The sequence below is a fragment of the Sabethes cyaneus genome, chromosome 3, assembly GCF_943734655.1.
Source record: "Sabethes cyaneus chromosome 3, idSabCyanKW18_F2, whole genome shotgun sequence".
In the NCBI taxonomy this organism is placed as follows: Eukaryota; Metazoa; Arthropoda; class Insecta; order Diptera; family Culicidae; genus Sabethes; species Sabethes cyaneus.
This window is the reverse complement of record NC_071355.1, coordinates 77229591-77256401: the sequence shown is the minus strand read 5'-3', so window position 1 is coordinate 77256401 and position 26811 is coordinate 77229591. Positions and strand designations below refer to the sequence as shown.

Here is a 26811-nt window from a genome sequence, read left to right as displayed (position 1 = left end):
TTAAATCAGGGTTCATCAATATTTGATATTGCTTCAACCAAGTCACATTCGACACTTAACAGAAAGAATAATATTCTCAATCAGTATTACAGTAATGAAAAGTAGTAATAAAATACAACGAAAACTAACGAAGCAATTAGTTATCATTTTCCGCCAATTTGCTCGGTTAAAAATAACGAAAATAAAAGATCGAAAAAATAACATTGAATAACAACTCACTTTTACTTCTTTCGAAGGACACAATTAACTAATCAACATCTTTGAAAACAGATCCTCATGCTTCTGCAGCAGCCTAATAAGTGAAACAATCGATATCTTTTTGGTATCAATTGCTTCGTGTTCACGTAACGGAACCGGCTATTTCGCGCATTATCTCTCTATAAAAAAGCTGGTTCGCCAAAGCTTAATATCCATCGTTTACCACAACTAACAGTACTGATTGACTACAATCCAGGTATCTATTGAATGAAGAATAACACTTAAAGCTAGTTTCGATTTTACCACTCGTTGCAGTGCCGTTCTACTAGCTTGAAATTGGAATGCTTTTTTACTGAATGATAATGTGATACAACTTACGCTATAGATTATATCATAATTTAATTTTTGCTGGTTAAAGGCTTCTGAAAATCGATTTACCTATTTTTTACCTTAATGCGTTAATAAAGCTAGTGACACGTACAAAACATAGATCAACAATATAGATTTCGATTCGATACACGCGCGTTGGAAAATCCTATCGACAATCGAAAGACGATGTACCTACTTTCAACTAAAGCCAACAACAAAGAATGTTGTTTGTTCCACTTATAAGGATTGTTTTATACGATTTTGATTGATCTTATTACTTTGAAATACAAGCGACTGAAAACAGGTTATTCTTATAAATTAGCTGTTCCCTCTCCCAAGACATTATGCTACAGCGATGCAATTTCGAAATCGCAGACACGTGTTTTAACTCTGTTGTCCGTATTGATACAATATCAGCGGCATCATTGTTTAGTTTTTGGCATTGTTATGTCCTACTTTTCCCCTTGCAGACAACGATAGACTCAATAGTTTTTCTGTAAAGTTGATAGAATGGTAAATTTGAATCAACTTACTGCTCAAAATGATTAACCGAAAAATAATGCACCCTGTTAGTCATGCTTTTCAATTTGAATGGAATGGAAATTTTAGATATAGGATTACAAAACCAATAATTTTCTGTGGTGAGGTGGAATGCAATCATCTCAAGGTTAAAAAACATACATGCAATTAATAAAATATATCAATCAAATCAATTTACTCACCAAATTTAGCGACACCCCAATTGCGCACTGGAGTCTTTATCACTGATGAAGCTAACTTCTACATGATTGTACACATTTTCTTCAAATCGTTCTCGCTTTCTTCGAATTCCGCCATGTGCTCCGACGGAATATGCTTGCCGTTCACTTTTGGAAGGTAGGGTTCATAATCCAAATCTCGTCGTTCGTAGAACAACAGATAAGCGGTACTTGGATCAATTTTCGGTCGCATGGGAATTTCGCGGCATGAACTATCATTGTAACAGTACCATGATCCGTTCGGGTTCGCCGCATATGAAATATAATGCCCACCGTTTAGCATTCCTGAGTGGCACTGAAATTTTTTTTTATTTTATTTAGAACCAGTATAAACGCTGCCATATACTTACCACAGCAGCATACAGTTGGTACTTTAAATCAAATGGATCACGTTCCGACTTTAAGTGGTGGTTGTGAAAATCTTTGAATTGTCCATCGACCACCGGAGTTTTGTTTAGACTGGTGGAAACTAACCGTTTTCGCCTTCCATCGGACACCACACTAATTTTGCTGTTTCTCGTTTTTGTCGGACTCTCGTCACTCGTTGCGCAATCCTGCCGGGCACATGCCACCGGCTGGGTTCCTACAATTGCCGCTATAATACTTGCATTATTTTCATCTTTTTTACAATTGCTCTCATCGCCGATTCGATCGTCCTCTGTGCACTCATCATTCTCCTGTGCATCTATTGCGTATTTGATTGACGATATTGATACTACATCGCTGATTTCATCGATCATGGACATTTCCCGATCAAACTCAACAATCTCGTCGTGACAGTCGTGATTGCGACCATCATAACCACCCCCGCCATCTAACAGTTCCTTGTGGCGTAGTATAGTTTCTTGTGGAACCGACGCCAGATACGGCGTGGGATCAAAATCTTCATAGGGAAAATTTACAACCTTTTGTGATTTAACCCACTTGTTGTTGACGTAATTGAACCTTTTAAGATGCACAATCTGTAAAGACGAAAGATCACCACAACTTATTGTTCATTCAATACTACAATTCTGCAAGCCTTTGAAAAACAGAGGTTTTTTTTCAAAACTATCGTATAAAATTAGCCTAAAGCTCTAGAACTTCATGAACTTCTGTACACGTACCTAGTTAATTGATTTAGGATAAACGAAAAAAAATAATTAAAAATTCAAGGTCTTCCATTTTTCCAGAAAACTCATAAATTAAAAATTCAAAAATCGAAAATTTCGAAAAATACTCTACGAATACTTATGCCATTGGAGCTGTAATAAAAGCGATAGATACTAACCAATATCGGCGGTAGCTTCCAGATCTGCAGTTTCTTGGTGGCCGGTTTTTTCTGCTTGCAATGGGAACAATGATACCACTGTTCCAGTTTTTCTTCGGAGGTGAACGCTCGCAGGCAGTGATCCAAATCAACAGGTTCCGTTCGCTGCCTTCGACAAATGGCTACAGATTCGTGTTCAGTCCACAACTGTAGGCAGAAAAATGAGAAACAAATATCAATTGAACTGTTCCTATGTGTAGATCAGGCATATTACCCTTTCACGTGTACTCTGGTACCGCAAATGGAGCGCAGTCGGATCCCAATCGATTGCAATCTGAATATGGCTGGTGTTGATGTGTCGTAACGACGTCGTTAAAGATATATTACCTTCCAGTGAAGATGTCGTCGAGCTTCCGTATGTTTTTCTACGAAATGTAGGAGTCTGTTCTCGAGACGATAGATTGGGCGTGGAACTATTACCTAATTGAAAACATACAGATATAATTTCTGATTTTGTTTTTCAGTTTTCAATTAGAACTTACTGGAAGAAGAGCCGGAGTGAACTAAACCTTGAAGAAGCAACTCATCGTTGCAAGGAATTTCACAACCACGGCAAAAGCGAGACCAGGGACATAGAGCACACGTCCGTCCACCACTAGCAACGGCCCGCAGGGTGAATGGGAAATCGTATCCTAAACTATCATCACTGCAAAAAAGGGTGTTAATTTAAATCCTGTATTCACTGGGTTAAAGAGACATACCAGTCAGTAGCATGATTTGATTGATCCGGTGGAGTCGGTGGGAGTGGACTCAATAACCGAGCTACCTGAAGCCAAACGGAACAGTACAGCTCTTTGTTTGTCACTCCATCGTAGCACGGAATCAACAATGGCACCCCAAAAAGGCCTGGCCTCGATTTGTGATGCGACAGAAAGTAGGTATCCTGTCTACTAAGCTTTCGATGGACTGCTATTAAATAATTATTCTTTGACAGAGCATTGTAAACACCTGTACCGCTAGTATTGGCACCAGCTGAGCTCAGGGGTCGCTTAATTGCACTTAGATTGAACGATTCACCTTGTGAGTGTTGGTGCGGTTGATAGTGATGCTGATTATGTATCGTATTGCTATCGACGTATGGGAACGATTCACTCTCATCGGTGGCATGGCCATTATAGATAATATCACAATCGTTGCAGGGCGTTTTCTGTTCGTCCACTTCACTAGATATTCCACTCGCCGCTGAAGTATTCCAACCATTGTCGACATTGTTCAGCAAATTAGTCGTAGAAATCGTTTTACAGCTTTGTTCCTTATACTGTGTGTTCGTGACGTACGTACTTCCCGCGAACTGCGGCGTATCATGAAAAACAAAGGTACTATCTGGACTGGCACTTATCTCAGGGATGTGCTGAAAAATTATTAATGGCTTTATAGAAGAACCTAATAAGATTACTAGATACAATTTATTTATGCTTGCCCCTCGTAATCTATTGGGAATAAATATAATGAAAAACAAAACATTAAGCAAACTTTAGGAAAAATTAAATTACTAAATCTACTTTCGTTCTACTTCTGCGGTTTATTGTTTGTGTACCTATGTTGTTGAAAAAAATGTATTTTGTGCTAATAGTTTAATCAAAAAAATTAACGAAAAAAAGTAAAAGGTTGTTTCGCCCGGCAATTAGGCACCAAAAATCATGAGTTAGAATTTATTTAGTGGATATATCTAGTTAGAACGGCAAATTGAAATATTGCACAATTGATTAAAAACTTGGGAATGTGAGAGAAATTCAACTTCATTTATTTGTTGCTGGAGCCGCTTATATGCATATATTATATCCATCCCTTGAATGTTAAAAAAGACTGTAACACAACTTCAAAAACAATGTGCTTTGAATTGTACAACGTGAAACTATAGTCTAGTCAGCTCCTCTAATCTAAGAATTTTATTGTTCAATATTATTAGAGATAGTCCACATTAACAAAAAACCGATAAATCCGTAGCCAATTTAAATTCTATTTTATATTATGTTCCCAATATCCATCTACCATGTTATCTCTAAGAATATTCAACAAGTTAGTTGCTAGATAGGTGCTTTCTTAATTATTGAGTTTATGCAATGTTCGATTACACTAAAACCATGAATAGTGAAAGTTTGAGTTTAACTTTAATTTGTTATTTTTTCAAAAATGATTACATTCCTTATATTAGGGGTTGACAGTAATAAAAATGTTATGCGAATATATCAAATCTATTATTTTATGTTTCTATTTTCCTATAGAATTAGGAGAAATTCTACTGATCAAAAATGTGCATAATTTGGAAATGGTTAAACAGGAACTGTGCAACATAATTAGAAACCATTCTTTTCCGCTTACACTCATGACCTATCTTCTTGAATCGGCATTCAATCGCTTGATTATGTATTTAGCTAAACTGTGTACTACTTATCTACTGTATGAAGACTACAGTAAAAAAAGTAAATTATTGATTACTTGTAAAATACACATTTGTGAGACATGGTACAATATACAATACATGTGTTGGAGACATGGCAGAGTAAAGCAAAACTGTGGGCTAGGCTATGCTGTTGGAACCCGACCTTCTGTTTTTCCTGTTTTTCATTCATACTTCGCAGACAGCTGTTACAGGGCAGGACAATAGCGGGGTTAGTGCTTCGATTCTGTTAATTTTTGCAGCCTCTCCGTCGAGATTCGAACATATGGTGAGTGGCTTGTTATATCGGTGTCGTACCTGGAGGCCAAGCGGGAGGCATACTCACTCTTAAAATTCTTGCCACAAGTTATGACGATACTTGTTCACTGGCAAAGATTTGCAAAAAATCTTTGGCAAGAAGTGAAACGAATTTTGTGTATACACCAGCGAAACTTGCGCAAAAACGACCCGAAAGTCAATTGAAAGCGTATTTGAATTAATCAAGCGTCGCATCTTCGCGGCTTTTCTCTAGATACAAAACTCGAAGGTTAGTCTTCTCTATACTTCTACTAACAAAGCAAAAAAATTTTGTTGCAATACGTTGATTACCGTGAGGAGCTCTAATTCCGCGCACTTGGCGCAAAGCTGGTGGTTTCCTAATGGAACATGCATAATATTTTCGAAAAAAAACTATGTGAAAAGTATACTTTTTCAAGTGTTCACGGCAGTCAAAGCATTGCAAAAAACTTTAATTGTTTTTGGATAAGACTTTTGTAACGTTTGAGCTACAGCCCACAGCCTATTCAACATATCATTAAGTAATGAATGGCCCTCTGGGTTAAAACACATTATAGAACAAAACATATCATCGGGGAGATCGGGAAGGAGGAATTTTCCGTACTCTGTCGACCAACGATAACGGTCTAAGAGTCGTAAATTTTTCCGCGGTCATAGAAACGGTCATCTGAACCACCTACTTTCCATGTCTAAATATTCGGAGACACACCAGGAGGTAGTGACAGATGAGAAGAACGAGGCTAGGACTCACATGCTCGCTGCGAATACACGTCAGAACAGAGAATTTCTTTCTAGAGAGTCTAGAACTGCAGAGAAACGAACTCACCGTCTAAAAAACTCGAGTACGAGGAGTACGAGATTGCCGGAACAGAGGAGCGATTCGTCAGCAATGACACACGGAGTCTCTACAAAACGGTGAGGAGCAAGAATTGTGCCATGCCTGGGATGTGCAATGATAGCGCTGGCAACCTGCTTACTGACAAAACGACTGTAGCGGCCAGGTGGAAAGAGTGCTTCCAGATGTTATTGAATAGAGAGGTAAACACGAAGATCAGCAGAAATAGGATAAGAATTGTGAGCGATGGCCATGTCGTGGAGCCACCAAGACAGGAAGAGGTTAAGAAGGCAATCAATGAGCTGCAAAACGGTAAAGCTGCTGGGATGGACGGTATCCTGGCTGAACTTCTGAAAGCTAAGATCGAGCAGCTGTATGAAGTAATACACTGAATCATTGTCAGGGCGAAAGAACAAATGCCGGAGGAGTAGTTGAATGGCCTCATTTGCCCTATTTTTAAAAAAGGGCATCGATTGCAAAAACTGTCGCGGGATCACATTGCTCAATTGTGCCTATAAGGTGCTATAAGGTGCCTATTTTAACAAATCGTAAAATCATATTATATAAAATTAATGGCGATTAAAGAAAAAGGAGAGAGATTCGAACTAGATCTACAATTTTTAAGTATTAGAATATAAGCTTCAGGAAAAATAAAAATTTGTTGATTTAGGACCCCTTACTAATTTTATGAGTTTTTTTAATCGACAAGCTCACTAATCATCCTGTTCATAATCAATTCATTGTCATGAAATTAATTATTTCATTAGATAATCGATTATTTTAAAAATTGGGTAATGATGGTATCATATCGTATGTGAGGTGCCCTACTTCCGTACGCTTGGCACGCTTTTAGTGGAACATGCAATTTTTTATACTCTATTAAAGGTACACAAACTTAGGCACACGGAATTAGGGCACCTTACAGCGTTTCATCCTATAATTATAGCGCTTTGGATGGCTTACAGTAGCATAAGTTATAATTTTAACAGTAGGTATATTACCGAAAATTGCCAACAATATTTCATCTGCCAATAGTTAAGGTAAAATGAAAATTCAGAAAATCAAATAATAAAATTAACCCGATTAGTAGAACAACGAAAAACCATTGCAAAGTGTGCTATTTTGTTGAAAAACAAAATTCAGAGCAATACGAAACTATGATATACATTTGTCGAGCCGAAAATAATAGCAATCAATAATTAGAAAACACCAATCTAAACCAAAAAAACTACACACTAATATTACTCTACTGTAAACTTATATACACTACCATACCTTGAAGCACAACATATTCGGGGGCATGCAGGGCAGTGTGTTGCCAAAGCACCGGCTTACCTTCGATGCCGTGGTGGTGGAGCCCTTGCGATGGTTGCTGCCGCTAGCCCCGACATTGCCAGCTGCTGTTCCGCTGGATGCCGATCGGGCCTTGAAGGGGTTTTCCCCGTTCGGTCCGAGCCGCAATCCACCACCGGTGATGGCCACCGTATCATCGACGGTAGTCGACGACGATGACGATGAAGAGATGGTCGTATGGGCTGAGCTGGTCGTTAATTGATTCGGTTCTAGTGACGGTAGTAGAAGAGCTTTTGATGGTAAAGTGGGTTGCGATTGAGATGGACACAACACGACAGGATGTACATAATGAAAGATATATGAAAAAAGAGATGGACGCGAGAAACATAACATTGAATTAATTCAATGAAACACAGTAGTGTAATAACAATAAAACCATAATAAAAGACACAATGATAGTGGAAAAATAAACTGTAAAGTGAAGCAATGTTTGTTTATACAACAAAACAAATTACCTGGTGTTCGCTGAATATCCTTCAAACCTTTTTCGATATTGATAGCAAGTTCGGAGCCTGCGCGAGATCGAACCAATACATTTCCTAGCTTCGGTAGTTCGTAAACATATAGCTCACATGCAGTGCTTGGTTTAATTTTCTGATCGTTAGGTAGTATGCAGCGTATTTGCGAGTTGGAAAGTTCACAGATTAACATTTGCTCTGGATCTAGAGCACACATTTCTGCTAGTTGTTTCTTCAGATCCCAATATTTCATTTCCGAATTCAAACGAAGTCCATACTTCACTGGGACGGAACCATCCAACAGGGTTACTGAAGAAAAAATCCAAATATAGTATGGTTATCTAGGACGGAAGAATCAAACTTACCTAAAATTTCACAGTAGGTATAATTTTCCACCGGTAGCGGAAGACTTAACAAACTGAAGGGATCGAACCGAACCGAATCACGATTACAGCCCATGCAAGTCACCTTGGACTTTAGCTGTCCGTAGAATAGATCTACGATAATACTTTGATTACGGGCATGATGTTGAGACCATGCTTCGGAAGCAACGACCACATCGGAACGACCATCTGAATCTTTCAACTCAGTATAGGGCTTTTCCATAACCCGATTCAGATCCTCATGCAGTGAATCAAGTAACCAATCGAGTAACTCCTGAGAATCGTGCTGCCCACCTCCCGAAAATTGTGGAGCATGCTTAGTGACACAAAAGCGTAACTTCAGCGGAGCTATGGAACGTTGAGAAGCTGTCCAAACCTCTCGTAGTAACTCTGCATACCGTACAGCTAGCTGACCTTTAGTACCAAGCTTGTTGCTAACGTTTAGCTCGTACAAATGCATCTTATTGATAAAGTATTGAGTTAAAGGTTGCGTGTTGAAAAGCACTTGTAAAGCTGCGTTCATGAAGCAAGTATTACCAAGGTTATGCAGTCCGGTGGCGCCGGGAGGATGTTGTGATTGAATGGACGCCAGAGTACCTCGACGATCCAGGTTGGTATAGCTGTTACTGTGACCTAATGTCAGCGAACCCAGTTCTTCCGGCCATGTAAGATCTTTGTTGCGGATTTCCAAAAGCAGTTGGTCGTTATCTGCGATCGTCAGTTCCTGGAGATTTAACGTATCTTCCTCCAGCAGGCATGGAAATTCTGCCGCCCCATTTGCAGTTGGCACCAAATGCCATAGTCGAATATCCTCAACTCTAAGATTCAGTCTCTCGCAGAGAAATTCAGCCACTTGTTTAACTGTTGCTAACCGGCTGAAAGCTGCTGTATAGGCGAGATATTTTTTTGGTGGTTGCAACACAGACGAAACGTTTGGGTAGCTTCCAGTGGTCAAAGTGCCGTAACCACCAGATATGCTGCCCCATGCAGTGCTAGATTGCTGTTGTTGCTGAGTAGGTGGGCTTTGATGGCGCAATATTCGTAGATTTAACGGGTACAGCTCAAGTTCTACATCACCCATATTCAGAGGTTGAATAACTTGCCTAGGAAGAGGCAGTGGTCCACCATACCACTGGTTGAGAGCTTTCCACAATGAGTCTGGAACTAGTTCAAAGTCTCGATGCTGCACAAGCGTCAAATCTCGTTTTAATCGGCCACCTTCTCCTGTAAGGGTTGGTATCTGCTTATATATGATAGGTGCAATAAGACTACTATTGTCTATCACTCCAGGAGGGCCACCTGGTTGCCGTCCGCATGAAATACCACTACTACCACTACCTAAACTTGAAGAATCTCCCGTGTTAAGCAAATCTCCCATGCTTTCAGTGGAGTTTGAGGTAAAACTTTCATCACAAATCATCGCTTCGTCCACTCCTACAATAGCAGCAGTAATGTTTTTCCTATTAATTGAGTAAGTAGAAGCAATTTTGCAATGAACACATGCTGAGTTAACCGAAGGCTGCGTGTATTGATTCCAATATTGCCACCAATCCGACGAAATCAAATACCAGAACTGGCCGACTTTGTAGCCTCTTCGAACCTCTCGTGATAACCAGCCTCGGACAATATCTCCCTCTAAGTGTTTGCACTGCGGACGAAGACCCAGCACAATGTGGCACACCTCGAATAGAAGATCCAAAAAGGGTTGAACCAAATTGCTAGAACTTTCTATGCTCCAAATTAAAAAGTCCTCTTGGGTGAATCGAAAATCTGGCACTGGATCTGGTACTTCCATTTTAGTTTCCGTTTCACCAACATTCTGACTGGCATTCATTGCACGCTGGTACAATTCCTCCAACATCTTCCTAGTGGTGAATCCCCGGTAATATCCAGAACCTGTCTCTTTGGCTACAAACAGCAAAATATCCACCATTTTGTTGATCTCCACGTAGTTTAGCACCCCGTCGCGATCAATGTCGAAAACCTTGAAGCAAAACTTGCTTCGCTCCACGTTAGGACCACGGCATGCGGCACTGACGCCACAGCATAGCTCTTTAAAATCGATGTGACCATCATGGTTCTCATCGAACGCTAGAAAGACTCCATTCAAAGCAGCCTTTGGCACCGGAGGACAGATCAGTGGGCCAAGTGATTCTAAATCGAGCTGACCAGTTAAACCCTTAAGTAGCCAGAACACCTTTTCCAAGTCGCCAATATCCTGCTCCTCCAGATGAGTAACTCCAGCCAAACTTTGATAAAAGGTGGGAGTTTCTAGCTCAGAGCTGAGGTTCACACAAGCATCCTGAAGTAACCACTTGGATAACACGGTGGCCCCCTTGTAGATTTGAATCCACGATTTGAACTGATCGAAGGTGACCCGATCATTCGGTCCGAACAGGGCTATCGTGTACTTGGGCAGACTGTTGCTTTTGTTCACTACGGTCGGTTGATTATTACCTAGGGTGGGATTGGCACTAAAACTGCTACTGCCGGAGCTGGTGGCGCTCAGTATATTGCTTTGGTACGAAGTTTCAATTTGCATGGCTTTTTGGAAATCTTGCTTCAAAATGTGTGTACCAGAGTCGTTGCAGTACAGGGTCCAGAGAAATCTAAAATAGATAGATTAATCAACAATTAAAATCTATGCTCATTGAATTACACTAAAGTTTCAACAAGTTTGGATTGGCTAAGAAATTTTAGGATGTGGATTATGATGTACGAAAAATATTATGTAGATGGAATTCGCGCCCACTCGTCTACCTAATGAAACTTGGTAGGCGTAAAAACTTTATAAATAATAACTATTCTTTTCTAAAATTGTATCAGAATAGTTTTAAAAAAAGGCTTTTTCAACTATTTAATCAAATTTTTTGAGCGTCTTAATAGAATACGGAAGTTAAATGGGAGAAAAGTCCAAACTATTACCACAATTCAATCCTATTTATTTAGTTGTTTGGTAGTGCAATGAATCGTCAAAATAGATACTATACAGTTTTGATTTCGGATCCGAATATACTAAACAAAAAGTAATTTTATTTTAAGTCTGGACTTAAAAAGCTTTTATCAGAAAGTCTGTCTTAAGTACATCTGTCAAAAACCCATTTTCAATAAATCCGATGTCTCATGAAAATGCTTAAACTCTACATAGTATTGGGCTAATTTGCGTAACTTATGACCTATTTCTGTTGACAGTGTATTTGTTTATATTTTCTTACAAGTGCTGCATCAAAGCAGCGGAAATGTTGTATTGCAAATTTCTGAAAATGTACACCCAAGAAGTTATTACGAATTTGCTGCTCTCCCAGAGGATACCGAAGGATATTGCCAAGGTGGTAGGATATCAATCGGTCACAGTTTATCGCATTAAAAAACTTCTACAAGATGGTCCTAAGCAACGGAAGTCCAGAAGTGGCGGTCCGCAGTTTGCAAGTATGATCGAATCGATTCATGCAAGGATTACTCGCAACCTGATGCGTTCCAAAAAGAAACTTGCAAAAAATGCCAAAATTACTGAAAAATCTATGCTAAGAATTATCGAAGCAGCTGTGAAGCTCAGTTAGAGTGAAACGCCGCTTGGTTACGAGGCGGGTAAAACAGGGGCTTGCGATGGGTGCCATGTTTTTGTTGCCAACATCTCAGCACATCTCGACAAGGTTGGCAGCAAATCTACCTGTCAGACGGGCGCCATTTCTTGCAATAGCGCCCTTCGTTAAGTCGACTGTCAAACACCGTTCGTTAAGATAGGGATAGCACCCCGCTGGGGTAAAAGCACTACGAGTGGCTCGTTCGAAGTGATATCTTTCTTTGTTGAAGAAGGAATAAATTATAATCCTATTCTCCGGAGAAAAACTGTTCAGCATCGATGCTATGTCCAACAGCTGCACAGACCGGTTCATTTGACCGATGAAATTTAAGGATGTTCCAGAGAAAATGATGTTTAAGTTCCATACCAAACATCCGATGTATGATGTTTGCCTCAGTGGCTGCCTACGGTTTGAGAATGCAACCTGGTTTCATTGATGCTGGCTTTAAAATCCATACCGAAGTGTGAATCTTATCAGGACCAAGAACTTTCTTGGACGAAGGACAACTTCGCTAAGGATTAATACGTTATGCTACATCTACAACAAGAAGGATCCGATCGCCATGTCACACGTCACATCGAATCCCACGATGGCTGATGGAAAACAGGAACGTTCCATCGAAAGATTTGAAGCTTCCTAGCAGTACGGATCTTAAACCGTTGGATCATTCGATTTGGGAAAATATTGAGCTTCAAGCCTGTAAAACATTTCACCCTAGTATGAAGACCTGTCGTAGCATGGGAATCGATGTCGGAGAACTATTTTCGAAAGTTCTAGCTTCCGGCGTCGTATTGAGGATGTAATTGATAAAAATGGAGGAACACATCGAGTAAATTTGTTTGAAGGACCTAATAGAGATAACTGAACTCGAAAATGTTGATATTATTGCTTAAAATAATTTAAAATGGGATTTGAAATACCATAAATTTTCGCATTTTTTTTCTGCCACGCCCTGTACATTCCGCAAGGAAGCTCGTGAATTATACATCTTAAAAACGGAAGAGCGCACTTCATTTTGTCTAGTACCTACTGTACTGCCGTTGAAAAAGTCTGATTAAATATAATAATTTAGGCAGTTTGCCAGAATTTCAACCTGTTTTCTGCTCATCAAAATTTATTTTTTGAATGTACTAGTAGGATCTCAAATCTTAGTAAACAGATTTTTTTCCATTTATGGGTATTAGGGGCAAAATGAGCACTCTAACTTGTTGGCTGATTTATGCATCCAAAAGGACTGAATTTTTAAAGTGTCATCATTGCAAAACAAATTGAAATTGTTTTCAATCCATTGCAAATTGAAAAGTAATTGACATGATGACGGAAATTGCAATTTAAATTCATGCTTCAAAAACTAAAAATCGTTCAGTATGTGGGGCACAATGAGCATTACCTGCGGCATAATAAGCACCCTTATACACTCAAGTCGCTTTTTACGCGAAGGATATGTCCCGCGTAAATCAAAACCGCGTAAATTCCGAAATTCCCGTAAAAACATACCGCGTAAAAAGCGACTTTAGTGTAATACAATTAGACAATTAAATAGAAAACATTCTCTTTAACTAATTATTTTTTCTACTGTTAAAGATTGTTTAAACTATCTGTTCAAATCGATAATGTTTACATAATTGGTAATCTTTAAATAACAACTATCGACACTTCAAACGGATTGAAGTAGTAGAATTAATAGTCGGTACACAGTTACGATACGTGAGAACGACGCAAAACAAGCTAAAATTAATACCCCGATAAACAGTTTGTTCAACGGCAGCGAGCTTGACGTAGTACACCAGTAGATGTTATCAGTGAATGTCGCTTTAGCGATATTCTGTTAACCTTCTCGAAACTACTTCGAATTTAAGATGTTACCCACCTGATCTTCTCCTCCTGGGTTCCTTTCGTTAACAGCACCAGCCCGCAGAGGAGTTCTTTGAAGGCAATGCCTTTTACCGTTCCACCGCAGGCCGAATACAGCCAATCGGCGACCACTGTCGGAACTCCATCGCCGAGGACATCCTGCACAAAAGCGCTCTTGCTAAGAACGGTTCCACTGGTGCCGGCTGATCGCTTGAATGCATCTTTAATTCGCCGTAGCTCAAATTCCGTAACTGCAAGAAACAAGAAAAAAAAACCTTTTGCTAGTATGGATAGGTAGTCTTATCATTGTTATCAAACTGACCGAGCGCGCTGGTGCGCGTGTATATCTTTATGATGAAATGAAAGAACACCCAATCTTATCGGGGCACAACACTTATCTAGGAGAGAAATTACTATTGCTTTTGAATTACTGAGCTACATCGTAATTAGGTGAAGGTTCTGTATTGAGATATGGATGAGCAATTGTTTTCTGATTACGAGTTGAATGAAATCAAAATCTTGATATACGGCATAACTGAGCTTCGAATAATAAAGCTAGAAACGAACAGCGACTCGATCGTTTTAATGATATCATTCACATTTTTGATTATTTTTATTCATGAAAAAGAACGATTCAATAAATATAGCATATAACTATCATATTTCATTTATTCTCTTTAAATATAATCATGTATGGCGATGTGTTTGACAGTATTTCTTTCGAAAACAGACACTGAGGAAGCCTGCAAGTCATAGGCGAAATACGTATCTGTCGTGAATAAAATATACATAGTAGAATTAAATTGGATAAGTTTTCTTCTTTTTTAATTTTTAGTATTTCTTTTCCGGTTTCTGAACCTAAATGAATATACCTCCACAGTATCAGGAAGTAGCTCATCCGATAATGCAATTCTTTAGGTATATGAAAAAAATGTTCTTACCAATTTTGTTTTCCGTTGAAGCACCTGCAGTGAGTAATAAAGTCCCTACAGCGATCGTATTAATAACACTTTATAGGTACCTATACTTAAATAAATACAAATTTTTTCCTCTCCAACCAGCATAATTGCATAGTACAATTTTCGTAACAGTTAGTATTATGACATAGATTATTTTTTGATTGTTTATTTTATAGTAAAATGATTTATTTTTATTTTATAAAATTCCATTAAAGGGTGTCCCACATCAAATTACACCACGAAAGAAACGCTGTAGAAAATTACCTAATTGACCGATCCTTTTCAAACTTTCAGACAACAAAATATAACCCATTAGTAAGCTTTTGGCATATTTATTTCGTTCAACTTCAATACCATAACCGTATGCTCGCCCTTTTCGCTTGACTCCACTCAAAAAGTTTTGTACAACCACTGTACAAGCTTCATATGTACGGAAATCCCCTTTTTTTCGTGTCTTCCTCAGACTTGACCTCCTTGGGATGCTTCCGTAGTGCCTGCTTCATAATAGCCTAGTATTTTTCGACGAACCTTAGTTCCGGTGCGTTGGAGGCGTTCATGTCCTTAGGTACGAAAGCGACTCCTTTGGCTTCGTACCACTCCAATACATCCTTTTAATATTGGCACGAAGATAGATCCGGGCAGAAGATCGTAGGGCCCTCGTGTTGCTTCGACAGAGAAGGCAGATGCTTCTGTAAACACTCCTTGAGCTAGATCTGCCCCTTTACAGTCCCGGTAGCCAAGAACGGCGGACTCCGTTTGCCACATGATGTATTTCTTGGCCAAATCATGTATTTCTTGGCAAACTATGTAAGTTTCTACATCCATACTTCCTCCGGAATATCAAACTTGTGCTGGGCGGTGAAGTACAGTAGCCCCGGAAGCTGCCGGATGTCCGCCTTGACGTAGGTCTCATCATTCATGATGTGACAATTGAGAATTTTTCAAGTGTTTGCGCAAACTAAATTCGCGACGTTGTTTTTCGGGTGACGCCATTTTTCCAATTTTCGAAAAACTGATCGCGATAAAAATAGGGTGTAAACAATACACTTTAAACTACTTCTAGTCAAATTTTCAAGAGAAAATACCCAATGGGTAATTTTCTACTGCGTTTCTTCCGTGGTGCAATTTGATGTGGGATACCATTTACCGGGGATTTGACCCATTAGATAGTCTCAGTATTTCTGGTTTTGCACATTAACTTATACAGTACGACAAGATATTAACTCACAACAGAAAATATCAACGGCATCAGTAGGAATTGAACCGAAACAGAATAAGGCGTGAAGAGCTACTTAGTCACATAGCCAACGATGCGGCATTGAGTCGGATTACTCCGTACCGTATAATTATTTTATTGACTTTTATTTCATATCAGTATGATTAGTACTATTGCATCATTATAGTAATACTACTGTTCGAGTAACTCACATATAAAAAAATCTAATTTAATAGAATAATCATGTCGGTACACAACAAAAAGCTTAATAGCAATGGGATATTATCTTTGCGCAAGTGGAAATGTATATTTGTTTGCACCGCACAAGATTGTCTAATATAAATAGTGCGATATTCTGTGTCGTAATCTTGCCATTGATAACGAATGGCGGTAAAAGTTGAGATAAGCTGCATGTAGGAAAAAATTTGCCGTTCAGCGATTATTCTTAGCACTATGAATGAACTGCAAAGTTCAAGATCATACACCTAGCAATCTATTTACTTTATAAAGTAAATTTTGAAAACGCTTTGATTCAGTGAAGTTTATGACAGCTTTTTACAAAAATGAGTTGAATCAAAATGATTATATGTATGACAGTTTGCCAAAATTTTTGATTCAAAATGATTATAATAGTTTAAGGTGAAATTCCCGAGCAGGAGCGAAGAGTAAAATAATATCACATTGTGTTATGGAAATCGAATAACTCGTATCAAAATTTGGTCTTGTTTTGGCTGACATAGTTGGTAAAATAACAAAAAATAATATCAAAATTTTGCTCCTTTAAGGCCAAAAGAATAACTACTTATGTTATTTGAATAACAAAGCAATAACATAACTGTATTCAAAGTTTGGAATAACATATTTTAGTATTATTAAGGTATTGAATAACAAATGCATATGACATATCAAAAAATCATTCAAAAAAATTTATAATTTAAAATCTCTTTTATCAACAAAAAAATTTTTTATTGAATATATCGAATGTCATTTTAAGGTCATAATAAGATATGATAACAAAATCAGTTATTAAACTCAACTTACAACCAATGTTTTAAGCTCAATAACAAAATGTGTTATCAATGTATCTCCATAGCCGTTCAATAACAAAATATTGCATTATATTTCAGTTTGATATTGTTTTTATATTATTTTGCTCTTCGCTCCTGCTCGGGTTAGCAGTAATTGATTCTGTAAATTTCAAAAGCAGTTTTTTTTGTTTGAAACCAAAATTCTGTACATGAAAATATATTCGCTGTGTTCAGATTGGCAATAAGAACGCAGCGAATATCTTTTTTGAAACAGAACCCCTGTTTTGGGCTCAAAAACTGCTTCCGAAATTGGGCTTTTCGACGAAAAGTTAATGACTGCTAATTTCCCATTAAGAAAATTAGTTTTTGGAATCCAATTTCCGAGTTAGCTTCGAGGTACTATGCTGTTATAAACAGCCAGTCGTCGTATGTTCAAACCTCAGATGGACAGTTCTAGAATCAGTAGGATCGTTCCACTAGCTCCATAATTGTCCTGTACTCTAACAGTTGGATGTGAAGTCATTTTGATAAAGAAGGGTCGAAACTTAAAGACGTTAAGCCCAACGCGTTGCTTTGTTTTGATGCTAAAATATCAGTACGGAAGTGCTCTAAACACGAGCACATAGTTAACTTAAGACTACGTAGCATGTTAAAACCCTGAATTTCAACAAAAACATGTTCACTTTAATCGAACAAAGCATAAACATTGTTTTATTATTTCAATAAAAATCAAAACTGGAAAGGACTGACTCCCGGTAGAACTCTACAAACATGGTCTAGAACCGCTAGCAACGACACTTCACTGGATAATTTCAAGCTTTTGGGAGGAGAAGACACTACCGGAGGAGTGGACGGAGGGTGTGGTTTGTCTCATCTACTAAAAGGGTGATCGGCTAGATTACTGTAATTACCGCGGCATTACGCTGGTCAACGCCGCCTACAAGGTGCTCTCCAAGGTTTTGTTGCGTCGTCTATCCCCATTAGCAAAAGAATTCGTAAGGCACTATCTGGCGGGCTTCATGGAAACCGGTACTACTACGGATCAAATTTTTACTCTCCGACTAATCCTCCAGAAATGTCGGAAGCCAAATAAAATTTGAAAATTACAGAAATGTGTTTTGTTCCGCCCTTATGAAATCGTAAATATCTCAACGAGATTTGAACATACGTCCATAATTTGCCGGATGCCGGTCGACTGTGCAGTGAAAGCCATTCTCTTCAAGAATACCATCGTCGAAAGTAATAGAGAAGCTTAAAGTGCTAGATGGCTGCACCAAGTTGCAGCCGACTTGCGTATGTCGAGACGCTGGCTCAAATAATTTGTGACGAGTAGCTCAGGACTGAGTACAGTGGAGAGCATACTGGAAACAATAATTTATGGCCAGACTTTTCGGACATAAATTCGTCTGCGATTAGAAGATCTATCATTCCATATACAATACATAATACAATCCTAAAAAACTTCAAAATTATCCTACTTCCTATTTTGAAAAAAAAATCGCAAGATTTTTTTTCAATCCCTATTGTAAAAGTAGACTGAAACTGATCGACATTAACAATTTAATATGCAACTATTATTACATCGTAAAAAATCGCGAAGCCTTTCTGGTAAATTGCGTTTTTATAACATCATAACTAACGTAGCCAGGTACATAATGCAATTATATAGCCATCTACGATGTATTCAACCTCATATGCTCATACACTCAAGCGCTTTTTTTACACGGTTTATTTTTTCGAATATTATAAACGGGGACCATTCATTTATTTCTCAATACATTTGTAAATGGTCCCTAAGTTGAACCGTTCTTGACTAATCGAAAAAACAAACTGTATAAAAAAGACTTGAGTGTATGCTTAATGCTAATGTGTTTTGCATCCACTAAATATTAAAAAATCATCTACATTTTTACCAAAAGGATGTCAAAATAAAATTATCTTTGGCTTATTCTTTGAGCGGATAAATAGACTAACCTAAACTAGACAACGAGATTAGGCCGCACTTATTTTATGGTTACTAGAATCGTCGAAAGTGTTATATTCTACAGTTTATCAAAGAAATAATAGAAATCAGTGTAAAATTTTCGTTTTTCTTAGGCTACATCAGTATCTTCTAAGAGGTTTCACAAAGCACTATTAGTCGCAAGTGCCTTATTAAGTAGACAATGAAACAAAAATTCATACTTGTTCAAATAAGAATTTTGCGGGAGTAACAAACATTACTATTTCCTAGGTGTATCTGATCAACAGAGTCGGCTTTCAAGAAACACAAACTTGACTCGGCTTATTTTTAAATACTTTGTGATTTTACGGAAGATACCTTAAAATTCTCAAGATTCCAAACATAAGTGAAAAGAAACAGCAAAGCTTAAACAAGAGTGTCACAGTGTCGTTACAAGTTTTGCGCGTTTTCTTGGGAAGTTTAGTTTTGATTTAATGAATAGATTAACGACACCGCAACAGAGCCTCGGGATCACGAAAACCTCATCCGAGAATTGTAGATACAAAAATATGTACTTTATTTGCTTACATAAATACTTTCACATGCCTAACAAAGACATGCCAGTGACTCAATTGTTCCATTGATTAGTAATATTTGGACTATCCTGTTCATCATGCTATAAACCAATAATTAACCCTGAGTAAGTTAGTGTTTAAAAATAAGCACAACTGCGAGGACAATAAATTTACGACTACTATTACAGGTAACTAAACCCGACTAGGAACTGATAGTAACAAAAAATGGGAATAGGAAACGTCATTCAGTTGGTATTAATTAGCCTTGTTGGTTTAAAGAGAACTCGCACTGTAATATCTGCCTCTATATTTTTACGAGGTGTAGCAGATGATGGGGTACGTCAGACAATTCCAAATAAAATTTTCAGTTATCAATCCGTAATTCAGTAACTTTCTGCGACACAACATTGCAGGTTGACGAAAAACTGATAGTTTAGCCTACAACTCAACATAGTGATACTTCATTAAAAGGTAAAATAAAGTACGCTGGGTACGAAAATCTATTGAAAAACAACAAAAAAAGAGTCGAGAGTTCTGGTGATTGTTGATTTTTTACATCACAATAGATCATAAAACGAAACCCCAAGATTCGCTACCTGATTATAACAACCGCAAAAACGAGCGGCTGCTGTTTATATCACTGCATTGGATATACCCTTGTGGTTGCATTCGGGACAGCCAACTCAGAAAGCCCTATCGTGCATACATAATTTACCGCGAGGGGGTGGACCGACGACATTGTACGAAATGCACACACGCAGAAGTAGAACTGGAAAGTACCTATTCTGCCTGCAGAATAAAATCAAAATTTCAAATTTTCCTTGAGTCCTCGAATTTGATTATCCTATCATGATTCGGTTATGTTTATAAATGCAGGGTTAGTAAAATAGGACAAAAATTAATGCAATTAGCTTTTCTATCATGGAAATAATCTTCAATTGAATAGTTACCGTAAAACAATAACCAAAATTCAGGGGTATATCCCTTTATACACCTTATTATAAAAAGGGGAAATTCGACAGATAACTCAGCCTGAGACTTTTCAGATAATGTTACAAGCATGTAACATGCATTCAATTTATCGATTGGTGTCTACAGAATTAACACAGATAAAGGACCACCCAACCCTCTCAGTTCTAGCAATAGCATAGCAATAGAATAGTAGATTAACAAAAATGTTGAGTTGTTTTCCGAATATATCTGTAGGTTATCCATAGATTTAACGACAAATAAAACAGCAATCGATTCAAAAATTATTTAACTATAGGTATAACTATATGCTCATTTGAGAAGATCTCTCTGATCAGTCGAATACGTAGTGTTTTTACAGAACTCAAACAAATTTTCAAGAGACAGCAACCTTAAATTATCGTCGACGTTGAATTGTTACGTGCATTATTCGAATGGGAGCTAAAATAGTTTCGCGAATATTCAGGAAATTCCGAGTTTTTGGAACTGCTGTGATGTGATGACGTACACCTTCGCCGTTATCTGGTTATACTTTTATGACGCACAGGAAGCAGCTTCTCTTTTTACGTTTATTGGCGTTGCTCTTTGACGACAACTGAAGTGTTTAAATCTGTCGATGCCGTTGGGGAAATTGTCAAAAAAATTAAGTTTATTTCCATATAAGTGTATAATTTATACTTTCCATGCTCGTTAGAGGATTCCTGCCTGTAAATTGTTGTTGTTGTCGTTACTGGTTCATTATAATTTTTCAAACGCAAGGCGTTCATTCGAGCCCTACCTGTACATTGTATGTGGGTACAATGACAAAAACGTTGTTAGTTTTTTTCGAGGGACTGGTTCTAATGTGTCTAAACCGTGGGGGATCAATTATACAAAAATCTAGTAAATTTTGTAGATTTTTCCAAAAAAAAAATTTAACTATTTTATATAACCGCACTTTATTTTTGAACAATGTTCACGGTGATATCCATATACATAACAAAGGTTCCGCTGTTAGTTTTGGATTGCAGGATTTTTTCTATGGTGAATTGGGACCCCTTCCACCTTTAAGAGAGGGGGCTCCAATACAAATGAAATACAAATTTCCTCATAATTCGAGAACTAATCAAGTATATGGAACCAAATATGGCATGTAGGGCTTTTTGGAAGCAGTAATTTTTTAATGGTGTACTGAAACCCCTTCCTTCTCTAAGAGGGGGAGTTCCCATACAAATGAAATACAAATTTCCTCATAACTCGAAAAGTAATCAAGCAAATGGACCCAAATTTGGCATGTGGGGATTTTTGAGTACAGTATTTTTTCTATGCTGAGACCCTGGGGGGGCCTGTAACCGCAAGGTTACCGAATCTGCCTTGACAAACGAGTGGTCGTGGGTTAGAATCTTAGTAGAATCAGGCCATTCGATGTTAAGTGACTTTAGCATCAGTTTATTCTCAGCCACCGCGACATCCTTCCTACCAAATTCTGCATTTACTAACAAGGAAGCCTCTTGCCAGGGCAAGTTATAAGAGTGGTACTTGCTTAAGGTGCGAATGAAGCCTATTGTTCAAGAGCCAAATTATAGCTTGTTCCGCTTCCTGGTTCTAGGAATGAGATTGATAATGCAAAACTAGTAAGGAACACACATACACATACACACACTCACTCTGTGCTGAACTCTGCTTTACCGACCATGAAGCCTTTAGCCGGGACTGGTTATAAGAATGATACTTGGTCGAGGTGCGAATGCAGCCTCTTGTCCAAGGATAATTTATAACTAATCTCCGCACTTTCTGGCTCTAGAGCTAGACTGGTTGAAAAGTAGTAAGAAGCGTAGAAGGAAAAAAAGGGGGAAAACCCGGAAATTTAAGCACGGATAATAAGCAGTTCGCTCGCTCTATAGCGATACTGTGGAACAACACCTGGATAAGATCACAATAGGTCAAAATGCTGGTCGTAGTGATAATATCCACAAAAAAAAATGCTGAGACCCTTCCCCCCTCTAAGAGGGGGCGCTCCTATACAAATGAAATACAAATTTCCTCATAACTCGAGAACTAATCAAGTAAATGGAACCAAATTTGGCATGCGGGAGATTTTGAAGGCATGAATTCATTTTTTATGATGATTTGAGATCTCTCAGTCCTGTGGTATGTGGGGAGGACTCTCCGCTTTATGGTTAATTAGTTTTCCGCAAAATGGTATTAGGCGAAATGTTCTACAATTACAGCGACTATTTAAATACTATCCGCTATATTTTATCTGACTAAGCAATGAGCGGAGTTGTTTTCTACTTTACTGCGAAAAAAATGAACATTTGAATATTATACTACCCATGCTTTCATAGTTTCATAGTCATAGTTTCAACTGCCAAAATGAATCATTTAAGGTTGAACTACTCAGAAACTTGCAAAAACTTGGAGATTCACGATTTATGTACAGCACAGTTTAATTTGTGGCAATACGAAGTTTGTCGGATCAGCTAGTAAATTATAAAACTTACAGCTCTAAAAATTATAAGACAACAAAAAATATCCTGTTTTCATAATAAAAATGCTGAAACCGATATCACCAGACAAATTTTCCCTCTGAATGCAATTGGTTTCATCCGAAAGTGTCTTATATTTTAGATGTTAAAATTAAGATGTCCGTAAAAATTTGTCCCAATTTTGTCTGTCTGATCATTTTATTTAATCCTGTATATCCCTTAACCCTCTAACCTTAACGGACAATATCGGAAAAACGAAGTGATCATGATTTTCATGAGAAATAATTGTCTGGACGAGGTAAGAAATATCTAGCTTAAATTTTTTTTTCGTTTTTTAAGTCCAACGCTCTACACAGTTATTTTTTGAAAACAGATTTATTACAAAATTCAAATAAAGCATATCTAAGGTCAATCATTTCATTATAGATGGCCTATAACTTAAAAAAAACTGACCAAAATTCCCGAAATAATTTTTTAAATGATAAATCTTGATAAACATTATAAAAGGTTTTAAGACTTGACCCTTCTTTATCGACAGACTTCGCAGCCGGTTATTAGAGTACTGGACAATTACGGGGCTAGTGCAACGATCGTACTAAGTCTACCAGCACCACCCACCCAGCCGAGATGCGAACTGGGCAGCTCGATTCAGAAATCTGTTCTGAATACATTCGTCATATTTTGCATTCAAAATGAATTTCGCACGTGATTTTTGGGCTCTAAAAGCAAAGCATTTACAGAGCAATAACCTTTATCCGTTGCCCAAAACTAGTTTTCGCTTTTAACAGTTTTTAAATCTTGTTGCACATGGATATTGGATACCAGAAGAAAAATTAAATTAATTATTAGAAGCATTTATGGAAACTAAAAGGACGCAACTCTATTCCATTCGAAGGACTGCTGGTGAGATTGTTCTATTTTTACCCATATATACCACATTTCATAAATAAACTAGAATCGGGAAGAGAGAGGGACCATCAGAGCACTTGTTTGAAGCGGTGGGCCTAGGGAGAGTGAAACAGTCAACTTTCTAGGGTTAATCTTGGCCAGATTAACAACACATCGTGGATAATGAGCGGGCTCTTCTCCCCACCTGCTGGAGTCATTCTGCATTAAGACGGTTTATTCAACGATTGACTCAGGTGACTTAGCCCTTGGAAGGAGATTCTCTAAATCCCTGGTACGTGTAAGTGATGTTTCTTATCGACCAATTCCCTTTTGGCCCTTCATACAAGAGTTGGGAAGCATGACCAATCGTTGAATATGTTCAACTCTTTTTGACATGATAGGCTCATTGCTATGAACGGATGTTCTGCTAAGGCAGGTGGTAGTACCATATATTCATATTCATTCATATATCAACAGTTTTTAAATCTTGTTAAAGTTCCATTTGACCATTTCTCGATTTGGAATAGCTCTCGTGCTTGGATATCATTCGCACATTGTTAGCAGCATACCCTTGCCTTTGGTGGAGTATTTATTGTCTTTGTTCTGCTAAGGTAGGATACCAAATGCGGCCAAAACATCACGGAATAATCGTGTTGCTTGAAGCAAAGCAGCAGATATTTTTTCAAACACTCATTCGCTTAAATTTCTTTGTAGATAATTCCGATTCCAATAAAATTTATCTCTTTTCAAGCCTCAAATACTGATCTTCAGCCAAACCAGATATTTCGTAGCGAAATTCGACAGTTTCATATGCTTGAAAATGTCTGCCACCATGTCCCTTCCGGTTGTTGTACAAAAATCCTTCTCAGGAATCTGTTTGAGGACTACATTGACACAGGTTTAATTTTCTATCACCAGTACCACGCAATGGTACCTCATCATTAAGGCATTTCGCCAGTGCAAGTTAAAAGAAAGTTATTGGCTCGAGGAGCACAATTAAATCTCTCATCTAATGGCAAATTATAACTGGTTTCGGCAACCCAAATGCAAAAAAAACTATTAACATAAGGCAAACAATTTGAACAATGTAACAAACTATAGAAATATCACAATGTATCAAAATACTGTCCACAGGGATGGTAAAACTCAGGAAAAATAAAAACAGACAACGAATCAATACGGGAAGTTAGTGTGATTCTTACCTCTTTTGACTGCCTCCTCGTAGCTGATGCACGATGGCTTCGAATCCTTTGCACCCATTCTTCTTTTTTGTTCAGCACACTTTCATCCGCTAATTATATACGGCTCTGCCGGCCAGCAGTCCGCAGTTATTGATAATCTTCCATCCAACAGTAAAATTCACGTTTTTCTAAAAACAGTGTTTCTTTTTCACTTATTTCACAACAAAATCAGCAGCTAAGGTCATCATTCCATAATCGCACTGTTCTTAAATCCTCGCCAGGTATCGTTCATAATAGTTATCTTTGCATTTTTGTCTGATGCCATTAAACATGCTAGCGAAGAATCCGGTAGAGACATAAAAGTTATCACTCGAGAAGCCACTTAAGACGTTACTGTAGAATTATGGATGAAACTCTTCATACCGTTTATTTAACAGCTCCTAGCACTTGTCGCGAGTTTTAAATTGTATACGAATAAAAGATTATTATCTTCGAATAAATTTCATGCAATGTAACATGACTTCTAGAAAGTTTACTAAACTGGATGCTGTTATGAATAGGGGGAAGTCCCCAGCACCGAACAGTATTAAATTCAATTCTGATTGTCAGATTCAGCGGCGATCTTAATAACGAATAAAAGCAACGAAAAGACGATACACGTGAATAAAAAGTTTATTGATGACACAAATAGTTTATCCCTTGTATTCATAGTAATCTTATAGATTACTGTCACAAAGAACAAAAACTAAACTTGTACTTAGAATTGATTTTATATCCGTTCCAAACCCTAGGTGTCCGGAACTAGGAGATCTCGCCTTAATTATGCTGGTCGCTTATTACTCTTTCAGTAACTAAATCTAGCAGCAGATTATTAAATTGAGATTTATGCAATTTACAGCAAATGTTACAATATTTAGTCATCATTGCAAGATTTTGTTCTTGTGACAATTGCATGAAATCAATCATAATGCAATTAATATGTAAAAATGTTTTAATTTTTACAGACTAAATCCCGGGGTTGATTATCTCAGTCTGACCTCTGACGAATGCGCAACTGACCATATCAAAAAATTAAATTTCGACTAGGCAGTGAGCTTTTTGAAAACTCAGTAGATATAAAAAGAAATCTATCCTACTGAACTGATATTTTCTTTTTATGTTTTTGGCTAGACAGATATGTTACATTACAAGTAACGCGAGATAAGATAACTTCACAGCATTATCTACCCAATCTCAATTAACCCTGGCAGCACTGCACTTTGTATGGCGATTGGTCTTTATTATCACCCATCGTGGAGGAAAAACAGTAACCAGTAGCGATCACGCAAGAAACCAAATTTACCGAATCAGGTGATTAGAAGGGTGATGTTCGAATCTCCTCTCAGCTCCCCTATCGCGTACGGCGTTATGCAAATTCCAATGTTATTTGTAATAACGGGATCGGTTTTTCGCCATTAGCTTTGTACTCTTGCTGTCCTCTTATCGGGCACTAAGTTTTCACTCCCCGAATGCTTCGCTTCGAATTGGGTGTTCGATAATCGCACGAAAACCAGGAAATAATTGATATTTCTGCTTCTTTTTGCTGCACTTGATCTGATAATCAGCGAACGGTGACGATGCATTTTCACGATAACATATCGCGTAGTTTCTTCAACACAAAATTATTACTGCGAACACACAATGAAAAGGGATAACTTACAAGAAACCTATTTGCGAAGTAATGAATAAACCACAAAATTTTCCTCTACATTTATCCCGCAGCGAACACTTCAATGACGACGATACTTTGCATTCTGCATACTGAAAC

At 37.9% G+C, this 26811-nt stretch overlaps 1 protein-coding gene across 10 annotated transcripts; it reads right to left on the bottom strand.

The window, feature by feature from the left end:
- Window positions 1-26811, bottom strand: LOC128739216 (ubiquitin carboxyl-terminal hydrolase 32). Of its 10 annotated transcripts, none has more exons than XM_053834663.1 (14): window positions 26704-26785; window positions 25428-25450; window positions 25026-25337; window positions 13795-14029; window positions 8323-10949; window positions 7955-8266; window positions 7422-7729; window positions 3336-3985; window positions 3117-3280; window positions 2849-3054; window positions 2596-2781; window positions 1676-2287; window positions 1290-1620; window positions 1-1061 (listed from the first exon to the last, which is right to left on the bottom strand). In XM_053834663.1, exons 3-13 carry the CDS (start codon window positions 25081-25083, stop codon window positions 1348-1350), a joined length of 5631 nt encoding a protein of 1876 aa, XP_053690638.1. In that variant the 5' UTR covers window positions 25084-25337; window positions 25428-25450; window positions 26704-26785; the 3' UTR covers window positions 1-1061; window positions 1290-1347. The 10 variants fall into 10 exon arrangements, with proteins under 10 accessions (XP_053690638.1, XP_053690639.1, XP_053690632.1 ...); XM_053834664.1 differs by lacking the exon at window positions 26704-26785 and adding an exon at window positions 26347-26695; XM_053834657.1 differs by lacking the exon at window positions 25428-25450 and having other exon boundaries at window positions 26704-26811.

Bases quoted from the DNA above. Each gene is read 5' to 3' on its own strand.
- LOC128739216 (XM_053834657.1), bottom strand. From the start codon at position 25,083: ATGGGTGCAAAGGATTCGAAGCCATCGTGCATCAGCTACGAGGAGGCA. The intron at 10,950-13,794 runs GTGGGTAACATC...TATCTATTTTAG, and splicing joins ACCCAGGAGGAGAAGATCAG to ATTTCTCTGGACCCTGTACT. The intron at 2,288-2,595 runs GTTAGTATCTAT...TCGTCTTTACAG, and splicing joins GGAAGCTACCGCCGATATTG to ATTGTGCATCTTAAAAGGTT.